Here is a 26,305-nt window from a genome sequence, read left to right on the forward strand (position 1 = left end):
CTGTCCTGTCCTCCTTACAGTCCAGAGGACCAGATAGGCGTTTGCCTTCTACACGTTCCTGGCCTATTTCCCTCAAGGTCACCTTCCTTACTCATTGCAGGACAAAGATCAGGAGGAAGGGAAGAGAGCCAGGCAGGAAATCCTATGAGACTTGTCTGGTGAGGGTGTGTCCTTTCCAGATGGCCAGGAAGCTGGAGTGGCCCCTGCAAAGCCTTACTAGTTTTGCACCCAACTCTGGTGGGCTTCTGTGGCCTGAGCTCACACAAGACCCGTCAGAACAAAAGCAACGGGAAAAGTTTTGTTTTTTAGGCTGAAGCGGTTACGGAGTCCAAAGTCCAGCACACCAACCCAGGCAACTGGGCATTTTCCAGATTCTGTGCATTTAACCACCTGTAACTGCTGAAACACAGCAAGCCTGCAAAAATTCTTTTTCACAGGAAACTGCTGGAAGAAGAAGAAAGCTTAATTCCTTTCTTCAGTCTGCAAGTGATCTCTCAAGGGACAAAAATCAAACAATGTAGGACAAACAAATTTGCTGAGTTTCCCAGAAGGATTGTTTCATCATATATACCTCTAGAGCCAGAACCCCAAGGGAGGTTTCTAGCATCTGCTAATGTTAGGAAAGCCAAGATGCACATTTGACAGATAAATTGCTACACTGAAGCATCTTGGAGTGTACCTCGAGCATCTCGGAAGAACAGTAACACCAAACTGGCCCATCTCCAGCCATCTAAATCCATTCTGGATTGTTGATGAAAAAAAGGAAGGCGAATGATGGTCCTCTCTGCTGCTTGGGCTGTCTAACCACAGCAGAAACCAGAGAAGGGTCTCTGTAGGGAAGTTTCCATCAGCTACACCAAGCATCACTTGAAAGAAGCCAAGTTTATTTTCTCCATATCTAAAAAACAGCCAAAACTGAAGAAAAGCCAGGGTTTATTTCAAATACTGTTGCTCTGCTTCTCAAGAGTCCAAGTCAACTGTCCAAAAGCCACTTTCCCTGCAGCCCTTTCTGGATTGCCTCACAACAGCCCTTTCACCTATGGCCAGAGGTCTGAGTCTGGCCTCGCTCCCTCATTTCTTTTTCAGAAACTTTTTGCGACTCATGTTTGGGTTCAGGCGCCTTCTGCCTGCACCCAGTGCTGCATCCCGGATCTGCAGATTGGCTGCCCGGCTATGAATGTCATGTTCAGCAAAAGGAGAAACTCCAGCCACGTAATCAGGGTCAAAGGCATTGGTCTTCTGCCTGGCCTTGCGGGAGAGCCGCTGCTGGGGGAAGCGCTGGTCCTCCGTCAGACGGGGATTACTGGCGTGCTTGCCTCCTTGAGGAGCCGGCAGAGAGTGCTGTGGAGACAAGCCCAGCAGGCCATTACCCCGCTGGAAGCAATGGCCTTACTTGGGCTGCAAGAGCCCTGAGCAGCCTTGCTCTGCCCAACTGGTTCTCTGGCCTGGGGCTAGCAAGCAGGGAGTGGTCATCTAAGATAGCTCAGCTGCTCCCAGCCCAGCACTTCTCATGGGGAGGGGGCAGTAGAGGAGAAGCAGCCTCCACTAGAGGGGAAAGGGGAGGCAAAAGCAGACCACCAGGATGGGGCACTCACCCGGAGGCCACGTGGGTTCAGGACTTTGGGGTTCTGGGAAAAATGCAGGTGGAAGCTGCCATCGTCTTTCACTGTCACGGCCACTTTCTTCAGCGTCTTGTTCCCACAGTGGGGGCAGAAGAGCCGGGTCATTGTTGAGGTTGTCCTAGAGAGCAGCACATAAGCCCCGTGAATCCCCCACGGCTTCCCAGCCAGTAGCCAGCTTGTGCACCTGTAACCCACATACCTGAAACAACCATGGCAACGCAGGATGTAGCTGCGGGCCTGCTGGATCAGCAGGCCGTTAAATGCCAGCACATGTAGCCCCATCTGCAGCAGAACATTCTGGGGGAGACAGGGAAAAGGCAAGTCAGGAGGAGCCAGATCACGGCAAGGCCCAACAGGGATGAACAGGGGGCTGGCGGGTTTCACAGAGCGCCTGCTTGCCTGCATAGCAAAGTCAGTGGTGACGCAGCCAACTTGCACCTTGGCAGGCTGACTGCCCCAGCAAGTGCTCTGCTGGATCTGCTCAATGTTCCTTGGCGTGATCCAGCCATCTTCCTTGCTGCTCTCCTCACTACTCTCCTGGCCTTCAGGGTCCCCTGCCTCTAACAGAAGAGGGTCCGCTTCCTGTGAAGGACAGAAGGATTGGGCAGCATCTATGCACATGGTACCTGCCCAGTTCACGGAGTCAAGGAATCCTGTCTGTGCCAGTCATGCAGCCACCCCAGCGGTGTGAGAAGGGAGGCAGTGGATCTCTCACCAACAGGCCTTCCAGGTCCTCCTCTATGTTTGGCAGAGGATTCCTCCAGAACAGGAAAGAAGAAAACTCAGTCTCTGCAAGTGCTACAGGATCTCCTGGATCTGTTTCCGCTACCAAAGGGATCGTCTTATTCCCTGGGCATTTTGTCTTGGGGATGAAAGTGCAAAGCAAAATGAATCTCAATCTATGCCGGTCCTGTGCAGCACCTGTCAGTCAAGGCAGCTGCTGTCCCCAGTAACTGGCAAAGAAACATCCTCCAGCCTCTTGCCTTTGGGGAGGGTTAATGGGAGGGCAGAGCTTTTGCAGAGGCTCCCGTCAGGGCTTAGCACCAGGGCTTCTCACAGCATCAGCAGAAGGAAAAGCGTTCTCCTGCCACCACGGGGACAGGACAGACTTGAGGCTCGGAGTGGCTAACTCCCACAATTACCTTAGGGGGGACATGGAAGCCAGGAACATCAACCGGTGCTTCAGGGTGGCGGTTTGTAGAGCTGAGCTGTACCTGCAACGTTCAGGCCACGGGGAGTCTTGAGTGGGCAGCAGCCGCAGCACCGGGTCCAGCCCGGCACCCCCTTCCCCACCGATCCCTCTTCCTCACACGAGCAGATCGGCTGCCCGCATCGCCCTCGCCGCAAGGGGGGTACCTGGGGCCGCGGCTCCGTCCGCAGGGGGCGCCCCCCGCCGTGCTCGGCCTCCAGCTGCAGCGTCAGGGCCAGGACCTGGATGTCGGCGGCGGAGAGGCTGCGGAAGTCGCCCGTCTGCTGGGAGAACTCGGTCACTGCGGGCACAAGAGGCTTTCCTGGGGGCTGCGGGAGGCGGCGGCGGGAGGGGGTCGACGGACGGGGCGGGGGAGGCACTCACCTAGACGCACGTGCTCGGGGAAGGGCTGCCGGAGAAGCAGCTGGAAGGGCAGCCCCGCCAGCCGCCGCCGCGCCGCCCGGTCCCGGATCTCCGCCAGCACCTCCCGGGTGGTGTAGACGCGCCTGCCGATCTCCTGCGGGAAGAGCGGGTTAGCCCGGCCCGCCCCCCCGCCCGCCGCCGCCCCGCCGCCCCGTTCTCGGTACCTGGAGCGGCGCCGCCCGAAGGAGCGCGCTGGCGTCGGCCACCAGATGCTCCACGGGCGCCATGCGGAGCCCGGCCAGAGAGTAGCGACGCGCTAGAGCGGCACTGACGCCAGGGGAAGTACCGCGTGTCCGCTGGCTCCCCCCCCCACGACTCATGCGGCCGCTCTGCTCCCCGCGCTCCGCTCGCTGGTCCGGCCGTGCCCGGGTGACCCGTCGTCACGTGACGGCTCCAGAGGCGGAAGCGCTCCGCGGCCGCGCCGGGAATCCCCAGTCAGAGGCCGGCGGGGCCCCGGAGGTCGCAGTCGCCGCGTCGCTCCGCAGGTGGGTTGAGGGAGCGCCGGCCAGAGCTCGAGCCCATTCTCCTCGGCCCGCTCTGGGCCGCGCTCCCCGCCACCGCGGCGGGAGGGTCGCCTCAGGCCTCCCCCGGAGCGGCGGCGCCCTCCGAACCCCGCCGAGCCGCCCCTTTGGCCCCTCCCGGCTTCCTCTGGCTGGCCGCGCCGCGACGGGACCTCGCCGAGGCTGCCCCTTTCCCCGAGCTGCGGCGGAGCTGGGGCTCCGGGCTCGTCCCGCGGTGGTCGCCGCGCTCTCGGGCGGCCCACGGGAAGCCCCTCAGTGGGGAGGGGCCTCGGCAGCAGGCCGGTCTCTTTGCGGGGCTGGGCCGAGAGCCCGTCGCGTCGGGGATGCTCTGCGGACGGCCCAGCCTGCAGCTGAGGCTCTGTCCCCCGCCTCTTGCAGGTCCTGATGACCAGATGGCCTCCGAGGGGCTTGCCGGGGAGAAATCTCCACTGACTGTGAAAGGTGGGTCCCGCTTTACCTTTAGCCTGCCCTTCTGACTGCCCCCAGCCCCGTATTTGGCTGGGGCCCCTCCTGCCAGGGGAGGAAGCGCTCCCCTCCCGTCTGGCCAAGGTTCACGGCCAGCATCAGCTTTTCTCGGCCTTCCTCCTCCTCTGCCGTAAGGGAAGGGTGAAATGCTGTTTTGTTTTTTTTCTGGTGGAGGAACCCATGGCGCTCTCTTGGGGGTGAGGGGAGACTGGAGCTCTTCCTGTCATCCCAAGAATCGTCTCCTGGCAGCTTTCATAAGAGCAGATGCAGTTTCTGAACTGTTCTTGGGTATCTTAGCAGGAAACCAGCCCTCTCATGGCTTCCGTGTGCAGGGTGACATTTCCTCGAACCATTCACTGCAGCTCGGGTTGCTCAGCCTAGGTCTTACTGGGGTATGTGAGAGAATGTCTCTCTCTTCTCTTACATACACCCCTTTCTTTAAAGCTCACACACACTATCTGGAAAGCTGTCTGCGTAGCGTTTGTTCTTCCTGTTTAGTGACCCTGAAAAACATGGTCACTCCCTGCTTGCCCCTAACTCTGTGTCCTTTGGAACCAGTAACTCAGCCTGGTACAGATGCAGCATAGATGGGGGGAGGCCCTCGGCACGCCCCTTGCCCAAGGAAGTGCTTGCTTGGGTGGCCCCTTCAGGATGCCAGCTGCTTGCTATGCCCCCTGAGTGCCACTAGGGGGCTCCCAAAGCTCAGCAGCTTCTCCCACAGTCTGCTCGGCCGCTGGCGCTGCCCTGATTCCCTCCCAACTTTGCCACCTGGGAGGTTTCCAGGGAGATTTGGCTCCAGATGTGGGGATGCCTAGAGGGTGCTCCCTCAGTTGGCCCATCGAGACAATGGCTGCTTTGCACCTATGAAACTTTGTCTAAATGCTTCCAATTGATTGAAACAAAAGTTGGTGTGCATTTTTGCCCCAGGGCCTCAAAGGACAAATGCTTCTGTGCAGAGTGGACTGGATGAGGAGGGGGAGAGGGGAGGAGGGGGGTAGAAGTTGGGATGAGTGCAGGCGGTCACATCTGTCCCTTCTTCCTTCCACAGTTGTTTCAGCAAAGCCCAAGGCCCAGGGCCGCCAGTCACGGATCACCTCCTTTGTGGAGATAGTAGTAGATGGACTCGCCAATGAGGCCAAGAAAACAGGGAAGCAGACCGGGAGCTCCGAGCTGCTCTGGAATGAGAGCCTGGTGCTGTAAGGACCGAGGCCCTGAGCATTTGGGGGTGGGGGGAGGGACAGTATTGTTCCTTCAGCCATACATTCCTGCATCAGCTGGGCTGCCTACCATAGAAGCAGCCTCTTGCTGACCCAGGGCTGGGTTGGTGGGTTGCTGATTCCTCTGCCACCACTGCCTCCAGGTTGGTCTGCTCTTAAGAGTGTGAAAGAAAGAGAGAGCAGAACGCTGGGTGCTTCTGTCTTCTGCTCTTGGGTCCTGCTTAGGTTTCCCCCCAATTTTTTAATGGTTTGCCTGTCAGCCTGGTTCCAGGGGCTCAACAGCCCATCCTTCTCTCTCCCAGGAACGTCACTTCTCAAAGCCACCTGGATCTGAAGCTCTGGAGCTGTCACACCCTGCGCAATGAGCTGCTTGGAGTGGCGTCTGTCAACCTCTCCAGCATGCTGAAGCAGAGCAAGGGGAAAGGTATCTCTCTGCTCCACTCAGCCCTGCCTTCCTGGCCTCACTGGGCCTCCTGGCAGCAGAAACAGGAAAGGAACAAGGCCACCTTGTCAGCAGCTGGGCGGCCTCCTAGGCCCGCAGTGGGGCGATGGCGGCAGCAGCAGCTGCCAGGAAGGAGGTCATCCCTCCTCTGGCTGCTGGCCATCTGCTGCCCCCCTTGGCAGCTACTTGAGGTGGCCCTCGGCAGCTGTGCTGCATAAAGGTCTCCATTCAGGGGCAGCACAGCACTCAGTCTGTTCAGCCCAGCTCCTCCCCCCCCCCCCGGGTCCCATGCAGAGGAAGCTCTCGCCTCCTGAGTGGGGCTGGGCTGAAAGAAAATGAGGAGAGCCAGGAGTGGGGGCTCCAGTCTTCTGGTCTGGCAGTGTTGGTCCTGCTACCTTGGAGATCTCTACCACTTGGCACAAGAGTGCCAGATTGAGTCAGGACCCTCGTGTGAGGTTCTGGGAGCCATAGCTGCCCTTGGAAGCACTGGGGCCTTTGGGGGCTGCCTGGGCCCTGAAGTGCACTTAGTGGCTGGGGCCAGAGGGCAATACTGGGGTGAGCCTCCCCTTTTCCCATCTGCTTGCTCACGGGAGCCATCGCCGTCCTCTGTGCATACAATGCTCCTTTCATAAGGCAAAAGGCAGTTTGGGGAAGCAAATGGAGACGGTTCTGCTGGATACAGAATGGAATTTGCCTGGCCTCAACTGCGAGGAAAGGCTTTGAACACCAGCTGGGCCCCAGGGCTCCGTGGTGGACACTTCTCCAGCTGTCATAACCCAGAGTCAGAGAGATTTGGGGCGATGGGGAGGCCTGGCTGCTCCGTCGCCTGCATTTCCCAAGGGAAGAGCTGGCATTTCTGCCTGGCTTTCCCCAGGAACGGGACAACCGATGGATTTCACATCCCAAAGTCTTTGGAAGGCACCACTGAGGGAGAGTGAGGAGGGGGAGGCCAACTCGCCTCTCTGAAAGAGTGCCTGGCCCTTGGCTTGGCTCCCTCTTGCCAGGCTCTGCCCAAGAGGTGCCACTTGATGGGAAGAGCAGACGTGGGTGGACTGACCTGGTGGCTCTCCTGCTTGGCCATCCTTCTTTAAGCAATGACCCATTCTGGCCAAACACTGAGGCAACAGAGTCCCCAGGAGCTGCCTTCAACCGCTTTGTGGGGTCCAGCTGGTCTTCCTGTGCCCTGCCAATTGCCCCCCTCCTTGAGTTTGAGGCTGCTTGTTGGCCCCTTCTGCTCCTCAATGGCCTGTCAGAGGTGGGGGGTGGGAATGGGGAGGCAGGCAGCCCTTTGCAGGAGGAATGAAACACATCCAGACCCCTCCAGCACCTCCTTGCAAGGGCCTCTTTGCTCTCCACTCTTAGTGGGGAGGGGTCTCCCTTTCCTGGCTGGCCTGATGAGCCCAACCCCAGCGCTGTCTTGCAGCTGGGCTGGGAGGAGGCCCTGTGCCAAAGCTGGAGGGCTGGGTGGGTAGTTGTTTTCCTGATCACGGTTGTACCTGGAGGAGAGAGTGTGTGTGGGGGGAGGGGGTGTTAACAGAAAACCAGTCAGTTCTATGGGTGGACTCTACTGAAGAGCCGAAACAGAGCCCTCCCTGCCCCCTTCTGGTCCCCCCCCCATTTTTGCAGCTCCAGCCGGTGCCAATGGTGGCATGCGAGGAAGGAGCAAAGGCTGGCTTATCTCTGCAGACAACAGCCATACAGGCTGCTGCTTGGCGTGGGGGCTCTCCTGGGCCAGGGAGGGCAGCCCCTCCAGCAGGACTCACCCCATGGGAAACTGGGTATTGGGGCCCCTTCTCTCTCTCCCTGCACACACAGAGCTGTTCAGCAGCCTTTCAAGACTTGGGAGGGGGCTGCTGCTTCTCAACTTCGGTGCAACCTGTTACTTCCAGCTTTTTCCACGGAGCGCCTCTGGATTTCCAGATCTTAAAATATGGAATCAACACTGAAAACAGTTTTCCAGAAGAGAATCTGGGCGCTATTTAAAAAAGAGAGAATGCCATATTGTAGTTTTAAAATTCTTTTTCCCCCTTTATTGGCAAGTTTAATGTACTAATTTGTGACTAGTTGCAATTCTGGAGTACTTTTATGTACCCTTTTCAAACACTTCTCCACCCAGCCCAAAATTAAGACTTTTCCTTTCTCTCTAAACCAAATATCCTTCCTGTAAGGGCTATTCTTCCCAAGCCCAATTCCGTTCCTTTCCCTCCCCCAGACTCCTCATTCAGCCTTGGGAGGTGCATCAGGGACCCTTTTTTGGGAGGCGACTGGCCTGCTCCCCCCCCCTGCTGGGGCTACTGCCCGAGACTCCCTCTTCCTGCCCCCCCAGTGGGGGTCCCAGCCACGGGAAGCTCTGCTGCTTGGAAGCCCATTCAAGGCTCAGTGTGCCTTTGTGCCCCTCTCTGGGGACCCCCACTGAACAACTGAAGGGGGCCTGGCCTTGATGGGGCCCACAAGTGGGGCTTTCCTTATGTGGGGATGTGCTGAGTCCTCCCCTTGGAGGGGGCCTCTCATCTTTCTGGGGGCCAAAGAGGATCCGGGTAGCAGCAGTGGGGAAGTGGACGGTTGCGATGGGGCAGAACAGAAGTCAAAGGTCTTTATGGGATGTCTCCCCCAGCATGAAAAGAGACATCTCCGGGCAGCCTGCTGGGCTCCCTTCTGGAAACCAGGCTAGTGGGGGTGGGGGGTGGGGTGTCTCTGCAGGGTGTCCTGAGCAAGGCTGCCATCTTTGGGGTATTTCATGCCAGGCTGCCCTCAGTTCTGTGCAGTTGGAGTTGGGCCCCGGAGAGCAGGTGGGAACAGGGGCTGATGGGGAGGCAATGGATCCTGCAGGGGGTCGAGCTGGCAGCTCTGCTCAGGCTGCCCGTGAGGAGGAGAGCAGAGCCCTGGGTGAAGCAGGCTCGGGCATTGTGGGCGCTGATGGGCGATGGCTTTCACCCTCGCAGTGGAGAACAAGCCGATGACCTTGAACCTGCAGGCAGAGAACAAAGGCGGCCTCCTCTCGGGTGGTGAGCTGATGGTCTTCCTGGATGGGCCTGGCATTGAGGTGGGCAGCCTGCCTAATGGCCCTGTGGCAACAGGCGAAGGTGAGCGAGGAGGCGCTGCCCAGGATGGCTGGCCCTTCCTGTCCCCGTCTGCCTTTCCAGTGGTGGGGCTGTGCCCTGGGGAGCCTGCAGGAGCCTCGTGCCCCACCAGCTGAGCCCTCTGGGCAGAGGCTCCTGCTCTGCGGCAAGTAAGCGAGGCTGGCACCTTCCGGGGGCTTTCTGGGAATGGGCTCTGGGGTCTGCTGGGAAGCACCGACCCAGGGAGCCACCCTGGGCAAAATCGCCTGAGGCACAAAGGGAGATACCTCTGGGCGCCCCACAGAACCCCGAAACTTTTCTCCAGGCCTTTCTTCTATTGTAAGCCCTCAGTCCTGGGGGGGGGGGAGGACGGGGCAGGATGCTCTCCAGGCTTGGCTTTCTGCATTCCCCACTTCTTGCACTTTCAGGGCCCCAGGGAGCCGGGAGGGAGTCTGGGGACCCAGCTGCATCCCCGGAGAACAGGCCCCAGGCCTCCGGCACAAACTGCCTTGGCGGTTGGTCCAGGTAAGGCTCCGGGTGGGAGTGCCCCACAAGGGTGGAGAAGTTGCCCAAAGGCTCCTTGGGCTGCAGGGGGAAGAGAGCCAGCCCGACTGCTCCCCCCAAAGCGTGCTGCCCTTCCCTCCTCCTAGCTGAGGTCGTCCTGTGGGGCCCTTGCAGAGCCCCTGGCCAGACGCCCTGTGGGTCAGTTGGCTGCAGCAAATGCTCCCTCAGAGGGGGCTCAGGGGCTGCATCTCGGGCCACTCCCTTGTGTGTGTGCTTGGGGGGTCCGACTGCCACATTGGCTGCGCCTTTCCTGAGTGAGGAACCGGCATCAGGGAGGAGAGCTGGAGATGCGTCACCCAGCCTCTGCTGCTCCTTTGCCCCCCCAAAAGTCTCCTCTGCTGTTCTGCCCATGCTGGGCCTCTGGCATGGTGGCTCTGTGTCTCGCACAGGCTCTTGGATGGGGGAGCTGAGGCCCTGGCTTGCTCTCCTGGCCTGTGGTTGCCCTCCCCCGCCTCCTGGCTCTGTGGGCCCGGTGCCCACCCCTGTCATTTCCCTGGTCCTATATTAAGCTCCATAAGCTTTGCCACGTGACTTCCTTGGTTCACTTCCACAAGCTGTTAAAAGATAATTGGCTTTTAGGAGCCCAGGTTAGGAGCCCATAGGAAGGTACATTCAGCCCTCTCAGCCACTGCTAGTCGTTCTTCAGAAGCAGCCACTGGGTTTCTGGAAGCCTCTGTGTGTGGGGGGGGGGTGCCTCCCTGCCTCGTACCGCATGCCAGGGACAGCCTTGCACCCACTGCCCCCAGGCTTGCTTCTGCTGTTTTCTCTCCCCTTCGCCTGTGCCCGACCTGGTGTTAGTTCCATGGCATTTTTGATGTGTGGGATCATACCACCCCATCGGGTGACTCAGTGAGTTGGTTATAATTGTATTGGTTGATCTTTGTCATCAATCTTATAACATGGGTCTTTAGTGCCTCAGGAAAGGGGACAGCCTAGCTGAGGCTTCTGGGAATTGCAGTTTGCTTGAGAGGCCTCCCTAGTTCTGCCCTGAACGCTTGAGTGGCCCTTGGGGTCCCGCAGCGTGAGGGTGCTGAGCAGGGACAGGCCGGCCCAGGGCAGAGGCGGCCAGCTTTCCAGCTCTGAGCCAGGCCCGCCCGGCCCGTGTGTGGCTCACACGGTGCATCCCAGGCCAGGCACCGGGGCCCACCCTCTTCACGTCAACCAGCTGGGCTCATCCGAGGCCCGGGGAGATGCTGGCGCCCAGTAGGAGAATTGGTGGCCGTCTGTGCCAAGCCTCTCCTGGGGCTGCTAACCCTCCAGACCCCCAGATGGCGCGGAGGCCTCCTGGGCATTCTGCCCAGCTCCCCTCTTGCCCAGGAGTTACAGGAACTGAACAAACGGTGCAGTGGCAACCCCAGTCCCTCTTTGTGAAGAGGCCTGGGGGGGGGCAGGCATCAGTGGTGATCTCCTCTTTTCTTTCCTCCCCAGAGCACCCAGGTCAGCAGCGGAAGCCCCGAGGCAGAATGTGGCCACCCTGCATCACAGCCCGATCCTGAAGACCGAGCCTCAGCAGCTGGGCAGAGGCCTGGAGGGCAGCCAGAGCAGGGCAGGTTGGCCTGGGAAGAGGGGAGATGCCTGTCTAGCAGCCCCTAGGTTGACAGTTGCATTGTGGTGGTGATGAGGCTCCAGGTGCTGCACTCAGGCTGGAGCTGTTGGGAATTGTGGTTCAGCAGCCCCCAGAGGTGCCTGGGGCCTCTGTGCCACTGTGGGACGAAGCACTTTTGAGCCAAAGTAGGGGATTCTCTCTTTGCAGTGAATGGAGAGTCCGAGAGCTCTGCAGCTGAGGAAGAGGGGGCTGCGCCCCCAGAGGGATCCCCCCAACCCAATGCGGCTCACCCCCCTGCAGAGGCAGAGGAGCCAGGCTCGGGCAGCCAGTCCTCCCACGGGGCAGTCCAGGCGCTGGAGACTCTGCCATCTGGGTAAGGGGCAAGGAGCCCTCCACCTAGAGAGCCAGGAAGGAGGGGGCGTCTTTGGGTTTGTTCAGCAGACGGGGGGGGGGGGGGCTTTGGGGCAGGCCTTGGAAGGAGAGGCCGGCAGTCTGGCACACAGCTCTGGCCTCCCTTCACAGAAGGCTCTTTGCGTGCCGACAACCCCCCCTCCAGAGCCCAGCAGTCTCCCGCATTTTCCAATGGAAGCACTCTTAGTACGGTGTCTCCTGGGTGGGTGTGTCACCGCTGGGTACTCAGTGCATCCTTGTGTAGTTGTGTGGAGCCCTGTTGTGTTTGGCTCAGCGGCTGTTGGAAAAATCCCAGCCTCTCAGAAGCTCTTTCATCCCCTGCCTCGTCCGGGGATCGGCTGCGGTGAGCAGAGAGTCCCTGTGGTCTGGGGGCAAGACTCCTGCATGCAGTCCCTGAATCCTCTTTCCCCCAGAAGGTGGGGAGGGGGGTCCCTGGTGGCTTCACACCCCGACTTGTGTTGGCCCTCCGTTCTCCTCCAGTGACCCAGAACCCTGCTTTGCTAAGCCCAGTTGGCCTCGGTGCGGGCTTCAAAGTGCTGGAGTTGGGCTCTGCAGAGGAGACGGTTTCCTGGGGACCCATTCAGAAGCCCCCTCCCCAGTGGACTTACTGGCTGCCCCCACTTCCTGTCCTCCAGCCCAGCATCTGGTTCCTATCAGCAGTGCGTCTGGTCCGTCCCGTCCCCATTAACCCAGGGTGTGCGCCCGCTCCCCATTCGCCTGTCTCTGCTGCACACAAAGGTGCATTATGCTGCCTGCCACAAGCACAGCACAGGCGCGAGGCCGGGCCTCTTGCTCAGCCTGGCTGTCCTGCTCCCAGCAAGGCACATCAGCCTCAGCCGCCAGAGACGAGCAGCCCAGGTTGCTGTGCTTGGCCCGCGGCTTGCTTGCAGGTGCTGGAGGGGGGTACAGCAGCAGCTGTCTTTGCTGTATTTAAGAGTCTGGTCCTCAGGACTTTGAGAGCAGGAGGTCCTTGACCAGGGAGATGCCTGTCAGGGGCTGAAGTTGTTCTCCCTGGCCAGACAAAAATGGGAGGGGGATCCTATTTGAGACGGCAGAGATTGCATTCAGGCACTTGCTGTGAGTCCCCACAAGGCCCAGCTTGATTTTCCAAGAGATTCCCAAACCCACAGAGGGAAGCCCGGGGGGGGGGACTATGGGAACGGCCCCCACAGTTCCCCTTATTTTTTCCTCCTTTCCTTCAGGTGGGAGCAGCGGGAGCTGCCTAACGGGAGGGTCTACTATGTGGACCACAACACCAAGAGCACCACCTGGGAGCGCCCCCTTCCACCAGGGTAGGTACTGCAAGTTGCAGGGCTTGGCCTGGGGGATGCCCAGGCGGCCCCCAAGGCAGCAGATTCCGGCTTCAGGCCAGCAGTTAGAGGGCGGTGCCCCCCCTCCAAACGCCCCTTGACCCTGGCCAGACATGGGGGACCCTGACAAGGCCGCCTCCCTTTCCTGTGTAGCTGGGAGAAACGTGTGGACCCCCGTGGCAGGTACTACTTTGTGGACCACAATACACGCACCACCACGTGGCAGCGCCCCACAGCTGAGTACGTGCGCACCTACGAGCAGTGGCAGAGTCAGCGCAATCAGCTCCAAGGCGCCATGCAGCAGTTCAGCCAGAGGTTCCTCTACCAGGTAGGGGCTGCCACCCCCCCCCAGGGGATCCCGCTGCGGCGCCTCAGAGGCAAAAGACCCGGCTGGAAGCTGACAGAAGGAAGGGCGGTTGGGTCCCGCAGTTCAGGCAGACCCCCCTTTGGGGGGGTTTCTTCTCAAGCATTCTTGAAATTGGAGGATCTTTCTGGCTTCACTGAATCTTCCAAGAAACCTGGAGAACAGGGCCCCTAGGTGGGAAGCGGCCATCTTTAATCCAGACAGTAGTCAGACGAAGGCAAGCAGAGCAGGAAGCGAAAGCCCTTTTGCCCTGGGCTGCGTTGCTCAGCCTCCCTTGTTAGGACTCTCAGCTGCCCAGCTCTGAAGACCCGAGGGCCGGGCAGTCCCTGGCAGTTGGCTCAGGCGGCAGCAGGGGCAGCCATGCAGGGCAGGGCAGGTAGCTAGGTAGGTGGGGAGGGAGGAAGGGGAGGGAAGGGGAGGGAAAGGAAGAGAAGAAGGGCTCCATTCTCTGGCGTGACGGGGCCAAGGACGCCGGGGGGCAGGTCGCTCTGAAAAGGCACCTCCTGTGCCCTTCATTGGCAGCACCGTCCTGGGCTGGAGCGGCTAGGCGTTCGGGGAGCAAAGTCCCTAACAAGCTGCTCTGTGCAACTTCACAGTGTAGGCTAGGATTCGACTCCCCCCCCCGCCTTTTATTGGGTGGGAATTAGCCCTACGCACCTTTAGGGCACAATAACTGCTTTTTCAGCCTCCTAGCTCTGACTACTCCGGCTGGCTGCTCTCTCCGGAGACCCTGCTGAGAGCTGGGGAGGGGGCTATCTAAACAACCGGCTGTGCCGCACCTCCCGGCCCGCCCCCCTTGGCCCGGAGTTACATAAAGGTGCTTTGTACCGGCCTGGGCGGAGGGGGGTGCTGGGGAGACGCCTGTCTGGGTGGCATGAATGTGCCCTCTCAGGCCGAGCCTGCCTCGCGCCCAGGCGTTGGTTTCATGGCCCCGTGCAAGGGGGAGGAGGCGATGGTGGGCGTCAGGCCGAGCCAGGAAGCTCTGGGCGTGGCGGGCTGGTGGGAATGATTTCATTGGAAAGGCCTGCGATATTTTTCCCCTGTTGCGTGTGGCTGGAGGAGCTGGCTGTGGGGCTGTGGTGGGGCTCATCGCCTCAGCCAGCACGGGGCCAGAGGCGCTCCTGCTCTTGCCCTGAGCAGGACACGCCAGATGCCGCTCGGCTCCCCTTGCAGCCCCTGGGCAAAGTGGGCAGCGCCAGGGGTGGGAGAGGAGCCAGCGGTTGCTGCCTCCAAGCCTGACCAGCCTGGCACTACTGCCTTTGCTCCTTCCAGTCCTCCGGCACGGCTGCTGACAATGACCCCTTGGGCCCACTTCCTTCTGGCTGGGGTAAGTACTTTGAACTCCAGTGCAGCCTGTTCTGGGCTCTGAATTCAAATCCTGCCTTTGTAAATCTGCCTACTTTCTTGTCTCCTGCACTGAGGGGCCTCTGTTGGAGTTTCTGCATTCATCTCTTTTCACGTGGGGAGGGGGAAACTTCGTTGCTGGTGAGCCCAGTTTCCCTGGGAGATCCCTGAGAGACCGAGGGAGCCCCAAAGTCTGTGACGAGAATCTTGAGGGGTGGGTGGGTGATGAAACGGCCTCATGGCAGCTTTGTGGCCCTTGCACTGCAGCACAAGCCAGGGGGCCAGGAGCCCACCTGCTCAGGAGTGATCCACACAGTTCTGTGGTAGTGAAGCCTAGTGAGAGATGGCTTGCAGCTGCACCAGGGTCCAGGAAGCTCTCAGTGCGAGTCCTCCCTTGGGCAGCCGTTCTCTTTCAGCCCAGCCCATCTCGCAGGGTTGTGGGGAAGATGGGAAGCAGCAGCATTCTGTACGTTGCCTGGAGTCGTCCAAAATACAGCTGGGTTATCAATAATGCTCCAAACAGCTTTTCTCCCTGCCTTTCCAAGGGTCGCGAGTCCCCCGTTCTTAGGGCAGAAGAGCCAAATGGTTTTTCTGGGGTGCTGGGAGCATTCTCAGCTGGGCAGGGGAGGGGGGTGCGAGGCTGGGGGCAGAGCAGAATGGCAGGGGGGAGAGGGGAGGGGGTCCGCCACGAGGCCCTTCAGCAGGACTCCCAGTCCTGCTCCTTGGGCCCCGAGGCTCTGGTGGCCAAGACGGTCCCAAGAGGCACAGACCGTGTGCAGAGGGCCCAGCAGGAGGCAGCCTGAGCCCGATGGGACGAGCGGGGGGCCCTGGTGCCTTCCAGGTGCCCCTGCTGTCCGCTTGACCTTGACCAGCCGGCCCCCTGGCCTTTCTCTGGGGCCGAGACTGAGCAGTTCAGCGGCCATCCCTGGGCCGGTCCTGCCCTTCTCCAGTGGGGCGTCTGTCCATCCCGTGGGTTAGAGAAGGCAGTCCTTTGGGGCCCATCCGGTCCTGGGGGCCCAAAGAAGGGGGGGGCTGAACCAGAGCCCTTCAGGATCAGCAAACCCCGGCTTCGGGTGGGGCGTGCTCCCGGCTTCCCTCCTGGTTAGGCTGTTGTGGGGCAGCTTTGCCAGAGCTTCTCAGAGCTCTGCTTGGGGCTCTGTGCTGCTGTCCAGAAGCGTCTCCACATCTCTCCTTCCCTTACAGAGAAGCGGCAGGACAATGGGCGAGTGTACTATGTGAACCACAACACCCGCACCACACAATGGGAAGACCCTCGCACGCAGGGGTGGGTAGCACACCAGCACGCCTGAACTGCCTTTTGTCCCAGCGCCCCTCTTAGTCTGCTGGCTGGAGGGCCGGGCTAGGGTGCTTCCCCCCAATGTCCTGCCTGCTCCCAGAGGGGCCTCGAGGCAGGACAGGACGGGCCCAGCAGGGAGGGAGGGGATGTGGCCGAATCACCAGCTGGGCACCCTTCCCTCCTGTGGCCAGGATGATCCAGGAGCCGGCACTGCCCCCCGGCTGGGAGATGAAGTACACAAGCGAGCGGGTACGGTACTTTGTGGATCACAACACCCGCACCACCACCTTCAAAGACCCCCGCCCTGGATTTGAGTCTGGGTATGTCCCTCCCTGCCTTGCGAACGGGGCCAGCTGGGCCTCTGGGCGCCCCAAGTGCCGTGGGAGCCTTCATCTCTGTCTCCCCTCCTAGGAGCAAGCAGGGGGGCTCCCCGGGCGCTTACGACCGGAGCTTCCGTTGGAAGTTTCACCAGTTCCGCTTCCTTTGCCATGTGAGTCCTTGGGGGGCAGGGCGGGCAGTGCCAAGGTACGGCTGGGGGAGGGGGGCTGGCAGCGCAGCCGGTAGGACCCTCATGGCCCTTTCTCCTCCACAGTCCAATGCCCTCCCCAGCCACGTCAAGATCAGCGTCTCGCGGCAGACGCTCTTTGAGGATTCTTTCCAGCAGGTGAGCCTGAGCCTTTGCGGGGGACCCCCTCTCCGTCCCCCCCCCAGGCTGACCCTCACTGCGGCTTCTCTTTCCAGATCATGAACATGAAGCCCTACGACCTGCGGCGCCGGCTGTACATCATTATGCGTGGGGAGGAGGGACTGGACTACGGGGGCATTGCCCGGTGAGTGTCGGCAGGGCATGATGTTCTAACACACACACGAAACTTTATCCCGTCCTCCTGGAAGGTGTGGAAGAAGCAGGCAGAAAGGAGCAGGGCAGCCATGCACTCCTGCCTGCCAAGGGCCGCCGGGAGTTCTCTCGGTGTCCCGCCAGTGGTTTTACCCTATGGTAGGTGACCTGGTGCTGTTCTACCACAGGGTAGAACCACGGACGGGATGCCGGGCTCTACACCGCGCAAGGCAGCCGGGGCTCGGGGAGAGAGGCTGGGGGGGCGCCTGCCAGGGGGCAAAGGAGCTTCACCAGCCACTCCTCCCTCCCCAGCGAGTGGTTCTTCCTCCTGTCCCACGAGGTGCTGAACCCCATGTACTGCCTCTTCGAGTATGCCGCCAAGAACAACTACTGCCTGCAGATCAACCCTGCCTCCTCCATCAACCCCGACCACCTCACCTACTTCCGCTTCATTGGCCGCTTCATCGCCATGGTGAGCCAGTCCCTCCCTTCTAACCCCAGGGGGACCCAAGCTACTTCCCCTGGCTGGCTGGGGTCAAAGTCCAGGTGTCCGCCCACCTTCAGTGCTTTTGGCAAAGGTGGGCTGGTGGGGATAGGCAGCAGCCTGGCTGGCCCGCAGCACCCCCTCCAGGGGCAACTTGTTTGCAATGGGGGGGGTACTTCATTTGGAGCAAAAGGGCTCCCCGACTTGGTAACGTTGGAGGAGGAGAGCCACCTTAGTTTAGAGTAGCCAGGTCAGGCAGAATCTGGTAAAAGACAGATGATTTTGTGAGCTCGACTGATGCCTTTGAATGCCCTTTATTAGTCAGGGAGGGTGGCGTGGACGCTTCCCCCCTGGGCCAAGGGGAGGTTTCCAGGCCCTTTCCAGCACCGCCTGCTCTCTCCTGGGGCCTCCTTTGGGAGGCCTTTGGGGAAAAGGCAGGCCTGGGGGCGGGCGTTGTCAGGTTATGGGGCCTGGCTGCCAGCAAGGGAGGGAGGGAGCAGGGGCTTACAAGACCTGGGTGCTTTGGAAAGGAGGGAAAGAAAAAAATATGGGGAAAATAAGACAGTGCATTTTATAGGAATGAAAATATTTCCTTTTCTTAAAAAAAAATCAGTATTCTGTCTCCGCTTAAGACTTAGCCTACAAATCAGGCAGAACTGAGGCTGGCCTAATGGCTGATGCAAAGGGGCACAGGCAGTGGCCTTGGTGTTCCCTCTCCAATCGCAGCCTTGCTTTTTCTTAGCAGAGAGGGAGGGGGCAGTGCCCTCTTCACCAGCCCCGGTGGTGGCCGAAGCTTTGGGCAGTTCTGGGCAGGCAGGCCTGTGGCAGGCTGCTCTGGGGACGCTGCTGGGCTTCTGTGTCACGCCGAGGTGGACGGCGCAGCTGTTGCTTAGAGCCCAGTTCAGCTGCTGAAATGCTGGGCCGCCCTTCGGGGTCTTGGGGACAGGACTGGCGCCTTGAGAGGACCCCTTTCTTTGCAGGCGCTCTACCACGGCAAGTTTATCGACACGGGCTTCACCCTGCCCTTCTACAAGCGGATGCTGAACAAGCGCCCCACCCTGAAGGACCTGGAGTCCATCGACCCCGAATTCTACAACTCCATCCTCTGGATCAAGTCAGTTCTCCCGAGGCCCGTCTGGGCTCCTGCACAGGGAGCCCCCTCGGTGTCTGCAGGAGAGCAGAACCGCCCTCTAGGTTTGCTCTCCTGGAGGGAGGGGGGCAAGGGGGGTGGGTTTCTAGCTGCCAAGCCCCTTACGCTGTGGTTCCTTGGGATACAGCTTTAGGTGTCGGGGCAGTTTAGAAGTCGACACGGGGAGTGGTCCTGGAGGGCTTGCCGGCCAGAGTTCTGCTTGGCCTTGTGGAAGGCGCTTTGAGGCCCCAGGCCCCTACCCCGGGGGCCACCCCAGCTTCTCTCTGACCCTTGCAGGGAGAACAGCCTGGAGGAGTGCGCCCTGGAGCTCTACTTCATGCAGGACATGGAAGTCCTTGGCAAGGTGACCACCCACGAGCTGAAAGAGGGCGGGGAGGAACTCCGGGTCACTGAGGAGAACAAGGAAGAGTACATCATGTGAGCTGAGTCCCCTGGACCTTCCTGCTGGTGGCCCTGGGGGTGCTTGGGACCCCTGCAGGGTCGAGCAGTTGGGCCACCGGGTTTTACCGAGGGGGAGGAGGGCAGGATCCGGGGGTGGCTGAGCGGCCTTCTCCCCTTGCAGGCTGCTGACTGACTGGCGGTTCACACGGGGTGTTGAGGAGCAGACCAAGGCCTTCCTGGACGGCTTCAACGAGGTGGCCCCTCTGGAGTGGCTGCGCTACTTCGACGAGAAAGAGCTGGAGGTGAGCAGGCCGCCACGTGGGAGCAGGGACCACCGCTCTTTTCTCAGGAAGCTGCCGGTCCCGGCCCTGAGAGCCAGAAGCCTCACAGCCTCATCCGGCTGAGGGAGGCTGCTATTTGTTCAGGGTCAGTTTGGGGTTTTGGCCCCGGAGTCAGTTTTTGACTCCTTGAGGCTGCTTGCACAGGTCCCTGAGGCTTTCTTGGCAGGCTTTCCAGAAGTGGTTTGTCGTTGTCTTCCCCCTGGGGCTGAGAGGGAGTGGCTGGCTTTCGTGCGTACAGAGCTCTGCCCATTTCTAGCCTGGTGCTTTAAACGCAACACCAAACCGGCTCTCTAGCCAGTCAGTCAGATGAGAAGGGCGTTCTGGGTGGACGAGAGGGTTGCCTTCCAAACCTCCCTTCCAGGGCCAGGCTGGCAGCTCCTGGCAGGGCCGGTGCACCATCCAGGAAGGCTACTGCAGGTGGTCTTGCTTTATTCCTCTGCAAATGCACATATGGAAGCATCTTTGATTCATGGCCTCCGTTTCATCGGCCAGCGAGTTTCCTTTGGCAGCTAAGCTGGCCTGCCGAGAGAGCTTGCCTCAGCTCCCTCCCGGAAGCCTCTTGGACAGGTGGCACCGACCGGGTCTCCTCCTGCTTCTTCTCCAGCTGATGCTGTGTGGCATGCAGGAAATTGACATGAGCGACTGGCAGAAGAACACCATCTACAGGCATTACACCAAGAGCAGCAAGCAGATCCAGTGGTTCTGGCAGGTGAGGAGCCAGAGAGACCAGGAGGGCTCTGCAGCCCCTCAGCCCTTGGATCCTTTGGAAGAGTCCATGGACGGGGGGGGGGGGGAAATGAACCCAGGACTGGTCAAGAGATCTACCATCTCCTCGCCATCTGGCGGTTGCAGGTGGTCAAGGAGATGGATAACGAGAAGAGAATTCGGCTTCTCCAGTTTGTGACAGGGACGTGCCGCCTGCCTGTCGGAGGATTCGCAGAGCTCATTGGTAAGTCTGCCCCCCCATGGAATGAAGTGGGGAAGGAGGGCGCATTTGGGATGTCAGGCACCTGTTCCCCAGATGCGCAGAGTGTATTTCCTTCATGGCTCTTCTCCATCAGGCAGCAACGGACCCCAGAAATTCTGCATTGACAAAGTTGGCAAGGAGACCTGGCTGCCCCGCAGCCACACGTGGTGAGTCAGCGTGGCAGGACCTGCAAGACCTCCCACCCCACCCCCAAAAGGGAACAGAGCTGCCCCTGCCAACCAGCCCTTGCCTCTTTCAGCTTCAACCGTCTGGATCTGCCTCCCTACAAGAGTTACGAGCAGCTGAAGGAGAAGCTGCTTTACGCCATCGAGGAGACCGAAGGATTCGGGCAGGAGTGAGGGGTGTCTGGAAGGAGCCTGAGAAGAGCCTGCCAGGAAGAACAGAATCCTGGGGGCACGGCATGGAGTGACCCTCTTGGGGACCGCTGGGGCGAGATCTTGTAGCGGAAGCTCCCCCTGCAAGGTTGGGGGGGGGAGCTGCATTTCCCTGGCCTCTCAGCTCCTATCAAGGGCACTTTGGGTCTCCTGCAGACACACCTCTCCCCACCTCCTGTCCAGCTGCTCCGGCCAGGCCCTTTCCTCACCCACAAAGCACTTCAGCAATCCTCCCCCCCCCACCCCTGCCTTAATATTACCAGCTGGGGTGGGACTGCTACAGATTGGCTGGCCCCGAGACCTCAGTTGGGGCAGCTTCCACTGGCTGCTCTCCAGCCTGGAAGATGTGACTCAGGGCAATCCTGCCTGTTCCCAGATGGTGCCCGGCAGCCTCGGCTCCTTTGCAGACCGGCTCTGGCTGTCAAGGCGCAGCCCCTGGTCTCTGGAGAGCCACAGCCAAGAGGCAGGCCTGGAGCCTGGCCATAGAAGGGCCCTGGGAAGCATCCGTGGGAATCTCCAGGTCTTGCATGTCCCCCAAAGCAGGCAGCACGAGGGACAGTCGAAGGACTCCCTTGCGGTCGATCTGCGTGTGAACATTTGAATTCTGTGACCGATTGCCCCAGCTCGAGTTTGTGGCAGAGAAGCAGGCCGCTCCAGTCCCAGGAAGGGTGGGCTTGTACACCCTGCACTCTTGGGGGCCCTTTTCCTCCATGGAGAATATGTGTATGAATGTGTATAAAACGTATGTGAATATATAAATTTGTATATAAATGTCTCTGGACAGAGAATTGCAATAGCTTTTGATGGGTTCTTTAGTTTTGTACTGCACCATCTGCCTCAGTGATGCCACCTCTTGTGCAATAAACTATCCGCAGCTGCTCGTGCGTCTCTGTGCTGGGGGGGGGGGGGAAGGACCTAATTGGCAGGTGGCTCATTTCCAAGTGAAAAGGGAGGGGGGGGAGCAGCTACGGTGGAAGAGAAGAGGTTGAGCTCAAGGGAGCCGACTACTGGCCCATTGCCTGCATTGCATTCTGCTTGCTGGGGACTGTACAGTGTTTATGGTGTGGGCAGCCTCTGCGCCTGCCTCTCTGCTGAATCGGTCCAGGCGCTGAAGCTGCAGACCAGCTAGCCTCTTCAGGCAAAACCTGCAGCCGGATGCTCCTGGTGCAAAAAGGGGCTTGTGTGTTTCCTCTGGCTGGAAGTGGTGAGCGGGTTCTTTGCGTCGCCAGAGACCCTGCTCCAAGGCAGGCGCCTGGTGAAGCCTTCTGGACAGTGGGTGCTTGCCCACCAAGTGCAGAAAGGCAACAAGAGGCCCAGGGAGACCAGGAGCCGAAGGAAGAGAGGGAAGCTGGAGGGGGTGGCGGTGTCGGAGGCAGCTCTTGGCACGATCCAGGTGTCCATGTATGCACTCCGAGGGTGGAAAAGAACCTGGCCTGGCACAAAGGGCTCTGCTCCCCTGGCCTTGGCTCCAGGTGCCTGGCGAAGGAGCAGCCAGATTTTGCTTGGCCCAAAGCGGACTGTTGCAAAGGCAGGATCCTGCTCTTCCCTGGGAGAACAGAGGGAAGGGCTCTACAGCACCCAGTGGGAAGTCAGGAGGCCAGCAGAGGGCCCTTTGCTAGCCCGTGAACATGCATTCCAGTTGTAGCTTTTGCTCCCCACCAACTTCAAACTGCCTACGGTGGTGCTGCCACCTTCCCTGCCCCTGTGCCCTTTCTGGCTGTGAAGCCCAGTGATTGGAGAAGCCCGGGCACCAGGGCGTCCTTCAACTGTGCCACCTGCCACCCCTCCCATGGAGGAAGCCCCTGGGGTGGGCCGTCTGGCTGCTCCCTTTCTCCAAAGCCAACGGAGCTTCCACCCTCACAGCCACTTGAGCAGGGAAGCCCCAGGAACACCTCAGGCTCAGCAGGAGCCCTGGAAGTGGGCCTCCCCCTTTGCACAAGGATGTGGCCTTTTGGCCTGCCCCCTAGATAGAGGGGCTTAGTCTGAACTGCTGGCTCAAAGCAGCCCCAACCCTTTGTGAGGTTCCAGAGCTCTGGATCGGTCCCTCCTAGTCCCTGGCCAGAAAGAGTCTATTCTCTGGGGAAGAAATGAAGTGGTGGATCTCCAGCTTCATTTGGATTGGCAAGACGGCGATGGGCTGGGACAAGATCATGCAATGGCACAGCGGGAAAAACTGATTCGAATTGGGATACTCTTTTAAGGAGGCTTACACTTTTTGAATATACTCAGATAGTGGGAGTGGCCAACCCCAGCATTTATTGCTTTGTTCACTACCAAAAATCTGAAATCTAGGCCAGAAATCTAGGACAAGCTTAAGTTTACAAACTGTAGCAGTTAAAAAGTTAAAACCAACGAACTTCTGTATGGAACCAGGAGTTTAGGCCAAAATACGGCTCTTCTGGCTAAGCATTTTGTGAATGTGACCACCATGGTCCATTAATAAACTTTTAGAGCTTAACAAGTTATTCATTTGGGGCCTTCCCTTCATCTGCCGAGCACGACAGCGGCCCTGAAGGAGACGAACCGTCTTCGACAGAAATCAAGGAGTCTTGCCTTCCTGGCAGCTTCAGTTCTGCTTGTTTTTCATCTAGCTGGAAGATGGAAATGCAGAGAAAAATCACAATTTTTAGGCTCTCTGCTCAGAAAAAAAAATATCTGGCAAGACCCTTACATGCTTCCCAAATAAAGAAGTGTAAACAGTGCCAGGCCTCCTGTTTCCCACAGCAAGTTGTGCAAGAGCTGACACCTGGTGGTGGAAATCAGAAGTGCAAAAATCTCAGCTCCAGCACAAGAGACCAGTCTTCCCTGCCCCGTTTGCCCCCAAAGGAAGCAGACACCAGATCGACCCTGCTGAGTTGGCAGGATGGCAGCGCCCAGGGAACATTCAGCTTCTTAGCAAGAATGCAGAGGGGCTGCCTTCCCACAGCAGCCCTCCCTCCTGCGTGGATAACTAGGAAGACGTTCCAGGCAGGAAGATGTGAAGAACGTAACGGAAGCTTGAATTTAGCTAGACCCTGGCTTAAAAACCCTAACCCCCACAAACTGCCCCCGTGGGTGATGATCCCACCTGCTTTGAAGCCCACAGCCTCCCAAGGATACCTGTGTGGCATTTGGACCGCAAAGGATCCAGGCTTCTTTCCCCCATAAGGTGGAATGAGGGCCTGCTTACATTTTGGCCTGTCCAGCAACCGCTGCAAGCATATTTCAGGCAGCCGTGGACTCATCTGACTCTCAGTGCCCCCCAAGCCACAGATAGAGAAGAACCTTCAACCAGAGCAGCCTGGTGCAATTTAATGCTTTTAATTTACAAATACAAAACCTGATTACTACTATTTCTTTTCCTTCTTCTCTTCTTTCTTGACTTCGCTTTTTTCCTTCTCCTTTTCCTTGTCATCTTTCCTCTCTTTCTTACTCTCCTCCTTCTCCTGACCCTCTTTCTTCTCGGCATCCCTGTTGGCAATCTTGTTGTTGATGAGGTTGTGCAGCGCTACCACCGAACGGATTAGAGAGGCCAGGTAGACCACCACCATCTGGTCGTTGGTCTTTAGGTAAAAGGCTTTGACGAATTCTTGCAGATTGACATCTGGCAATAGGTTGAAGACATCCTGGAGCTGGTAAATGATCTGGTGGTTGATGGGAAGCTTGCCAACTGCCACTTTTTCTAAGTAGCTCCTGATATCCAAGAGCTTGGAATTCAGTCCCTTCAAACCATGGACCTGGTTGGTGATGCGCTGGGAAAGTGTGCCCACTGTGGTGTCCTTAATGTCACTGGAAGAGTGAGGGAGGAGGAAGCAAGTCACGTCAACAAAACAAGCCATTCTCACGATCGTCCTCCAGGTGACTCTTCTGGGTAATCAGGACCCAGAAGGTGGCCCCGCTTGTCTTTTGCCCACCCACCCCCCGGCCTCTGGGGTGGCTGGAAGAACAAAGCACAAACCGCCACCTCCCAAGTGTTTACCGCAGCAAGTGCTCCACACCAACTTCTTCAGCTTCCTCCGCTCCAATTTCACTGGTCACGTGCTCGAAAGTCTTGGACGTTGGGGTTCCATCCTTTAGGGCCAAGAGAAGACAAGCACGTCACGGCCAAGGAATCTGCTTCTGGGCAGGAAGGGCGTCTTTGCAAGCGAGGCGTTTAAACAGCGGGAACCGAAGGTCTGCATGAAGGCCACAGCCGCACTCCTGCTCCTCCCCGAAGGGAAAAGGGAAGCCAAACCTCCCAGCAGGGGAGCGGGGGGGGGGGGGGGCTTGGGGGAAGGCCCGGCCCCTGCCCTGCTGGGAGACTCACATCGTGGACCTCTTCCACAGAGATGTAGCCTTCGGTGGGCAGGCCAAGGTCCTTGGGCTTCACGTCGATGATCACCAGCACCTGAGTGGGAGACCCTCGTCAGGCCCATTGCCCCAGGCAGAGTGGAGCCCCCCCCCCCCCGGTCATCTGGGCGGGTGCCTCCCTTACCGAGTTGGAGCAGTAGCGCTTCATGAGCTCGTTGATGGCGATGTCGTTCTTGTGCAGCTTTGGGCCGGTGTGGTACCAGCCGACGATCCGCTCGCGGGCTGGGGAAGTGGGGGTGGGAGGTCAATCGGGAGCCTGGGAAGGGTCCCTGCGGGGCCCATCCAGGGGGGGGGGAGACTCACCGTTGACCTTCTTGAACATCCCGTACATGTTCTCCAGGTAGTCGTGGTCCAGGAACCAGACCGAGTCGTCCTTGTCGTCCTCGTCGAAGGGCACTGCGGGGGTAGAGCGGGGGGGGGGCTTGAGCGGGGGGGCTTGAGCGGGGGGGTCGCGAGGGGCGGGGGAGCACTCACCGGCGAAGCTGTTGGAGACGTCCAGCACCTTCTTCTGCCACGAGCCCAGCAAGACGCCCACCACGCGCTTCTGGTTGCCCACCTTCCCGATCCTGCCGAGACAAGCGGGGAGGAGGTCAGGCCGCGCCCGTGACTCAGCAGCCCGGGCGGGGCGGGCGGGGGAGGGCCGGCGGGCGGCTCCTCACCGGTTAAAGTGGTCCACCACGCTCAACAGCACCAGCGGGTGCACCACCACGCGCTCCACGGCCAGCTCCGGCATCGCGACGGCGGCGGCGGCGGCGGCGGCGGGGGCTACGGCTCCCGGCGTGCTCCGCGGCCAAGTCACGGCGCCATCCGGGGCGGGCCTCCCGGGAGCTTCCGGCGCGAGAAACGGCTTCAGGAGCACTTCCGCCCTCCCTCCTCGGGCAGAAGAGCGGGCCGGAAAGAGCGGCCCCGAGCGGACGCCTGTCGTGCTGGACCCGGCCGGGCGGGGGCGCTGTGCCTGCTTTTGCAGTGCTGCTCCTGGGTCCGTCGATAGCCGTTCGCGGGTTGCGTTTATTCTACTTTAATTTTTAATTTAATTTAATTTAATAACATTTATATACCGCCCTTCTCCCTGAGGACTCAGGGCGGTTCACAGGGCAGAATAAAATAGTGAATACAAACATTAAAAAAGATTAAACAAATTGCCCTAGTTAAAAACAATATAAATACAACACTAAAAACCCCCAGAAAAGTTAAAACACAAAAAATAAAATAACCCCAACACTCCCCCTCAGGCTAGGCCGGCTTGTACAAACAGAAATGTCTTAAGATCGCGACGAAAGGAGCGAAGATCGGGCGCCATCCGGAGCTCAACCGGTAGCTGATTCCACAGCTCCGGAGCACCCACAGAGAAGGATCTCCCCCTGGGGGCCGCCAATCGACATTCTCTGATCGGTGGCACCCTGAGGAGGCCCTCTCTGTGGGAACGCACAGGGCGCAGGGAGCTTGATGCCGGCAGCAGATGTTCCCTGAGGTACTCCGGCCCCATGCCATGGAGTGCTTTAAATACCGTTACCAGTACCTTGAATCTCACCCGGAAGACAACTGGCAACCAATGCAGCTCACGGAGCAGAGGCGTAACGTGGGAGTATCGGGAGACTCCCAACACCACTCTCGCGGCTGCATTCTGTACCAGTTGGAGCTTCCGA

At 59.4% G+C, this 26,305-nt stretch overlaps 3 protein-coding genes across 8 annotated transcripts; 1 reads left to right on the forward strand and 2 right to left on the reverse strand.

The window, feature by feature from the left end:
* Nucleotides 1-863: 863 nt before the first annotated feature.
* On the reverse strand, nucleotides 864-3,542 carry NOB1 (NIN1 (RPN12) binding protein 1 homolog). 3 transcript variants are annotated; one of them, XM_083370643.1, is made up of 9 exons: nucleotides 3,399-3,542; nucleotides 3,196-3,328; nucleotides 2,979-3,112; nucleotides 2,765-2,836; nucleotides 2,338-2,484; nucleotides 2,022-2,204; nucleotides 1,822-1,919; nucleotides 1,596-1,740; nucleotides 864-1,341 (listed from the first exon to the last, which is right to left on the reverse strand). In XM_083370643.1, exons 1-9 carry the CDS (start codon nucleotides 3,459-3,461, stop codon nucleotides 1,072-1,074), a joined length of 1,245 nt encoding a protein of 414 aa, XP_083226769.1. In that variant the 5' UTR covers nucleotides 3,462-3,542; the 3' UTR covers nucleotides 864-1,071. The 3 variants fall into 3 exon arrangements, with proteins under 3 accessions (XP_083226769.1, XP_083226770.1, XP_083226771.1); XM_083370644.1 differs by lacking the exon at nucleotides 2,765-2,836; XM_083370645.1 differs by lacking the exon at nucleotides 2,338-2,484.
* An 80-nt stretch (nucleotides 3,543-3,622) lies between these two features.
* WWP2 (WW domain containing E3 ubiquitin protein ligase 2) lies at nucleotides 3,623-21,208 on the forward strand. Of its 3 annotated transcripts, none has more exons than XM_083370857.1 (24): nucleotides 3,629-3,719; nucleotides 4,134-4,196; nucleotides 5,269-5,416; nucleotides 5,740-5,861; nucleotides 8,822-8,962; nucleotides 9,367-9,463; nucleotides 10,931-11,052; nucleotides 11,256-11,421; nucleotides 12,662-12,751; nucleotides 12,923-13,097; nucleotides 14,406-14,460; nucleotides 15,681-15,762; nucleotides 15,966-16,094; nucleotides 16,186-16,264; nucleotides 16,367-16,438; nucleotides 16,516-16,604; nucleotides 16,925-17,084; nucleotides 18,077-18,210; nucleotides 18,523-18,663; nucleotides 18,809-18,929; nucleotides 19,573-19,677; nucleotides 19,821-19,917; nucleotides 20,030-20,102; nucleotides 20,195-21,208. In XM_083370857.1, the coding sequence occupies exons 2-24, from the start codon at nucleotides 4,148-4,150 to the stop codon at nucleotides 20,292-20,294; spliced, it is 2,547 nt and encodes an 848-aa protein (XP_083226983.1). In that variant the 5' UTR covers nucleotides 3,629-3,719; nucleotides 4,134-4,147; the 3' UTR covers nucleotides 20,295-21,208. The 3 variants fall into 3 exon arrangements, with proteins under 3 accessions (XP_083226985.1, XP_083226983.1, XP_083226984.1); XM_083370858.1 differs by having other exon boundaries at nucleotides 12,953-13,097; XM_083370859.1 differs by lacking the exon at nucleotides 5,740-5,861 and having other exon boundaries at nucleotides 3,623-3,719.
* Nucleotides 21,209-22,552: 1,344 nt separating this feature from the next.
* PSMD7 (proteasome 26S subunit, non-ATPase 7) lies at nucleotides 22,553-25,494 on the reverse strand. Of its 2 annotated transcripts, none has more exons than XM_083370899.1 (8): nucleotides 25,319-25,494; nucleotides 25,134-25,225; nucleotides 24,963-25,055; nucleotides 24,784-24,881; nucleotides 24,616-24,696; nucleotides 24,289-24,380; nucleotides 23,658-24,098; nucleotides 22,553-22,921 (listed from the first exon to the last, which is right to left on the reverse strand). In XM_083370899.1, exons 1-7 carry the CDS (start codon nucleotides 25,390-25,392, stop codon nucleotides 23,660-23,662), a joined length of 969 nt encoding a protein of 322 aa, XP_083227025.1. In that variant the 5' UTR covers nucleotides 25,393-25,494; the 3' UTR covers nucleotides 22,553-22,921; nucleotides 23,658-23,659. The 2 variants fall into 2 exon arrangements, with proteins under 2 accessions (XP_083227025.1, XP_083227024.1); XM_083370898.1 differs by having other exon boundaries at nucleotides 23,650-24,098.
* Nucleotides 25,495-26,305: the final 811 nt, after the last annotated feature.

Source organism: Vipera ursinii (genome assembly GCF_947247035.1).
Source record: "Vipera ursinii genome assembly, chromosome: 10".
NCBI lineage: Eukaryota > Metazoa > Chordata > Lepidosauria > Squamata > Viperidae > Vipera > Vipera ursinii.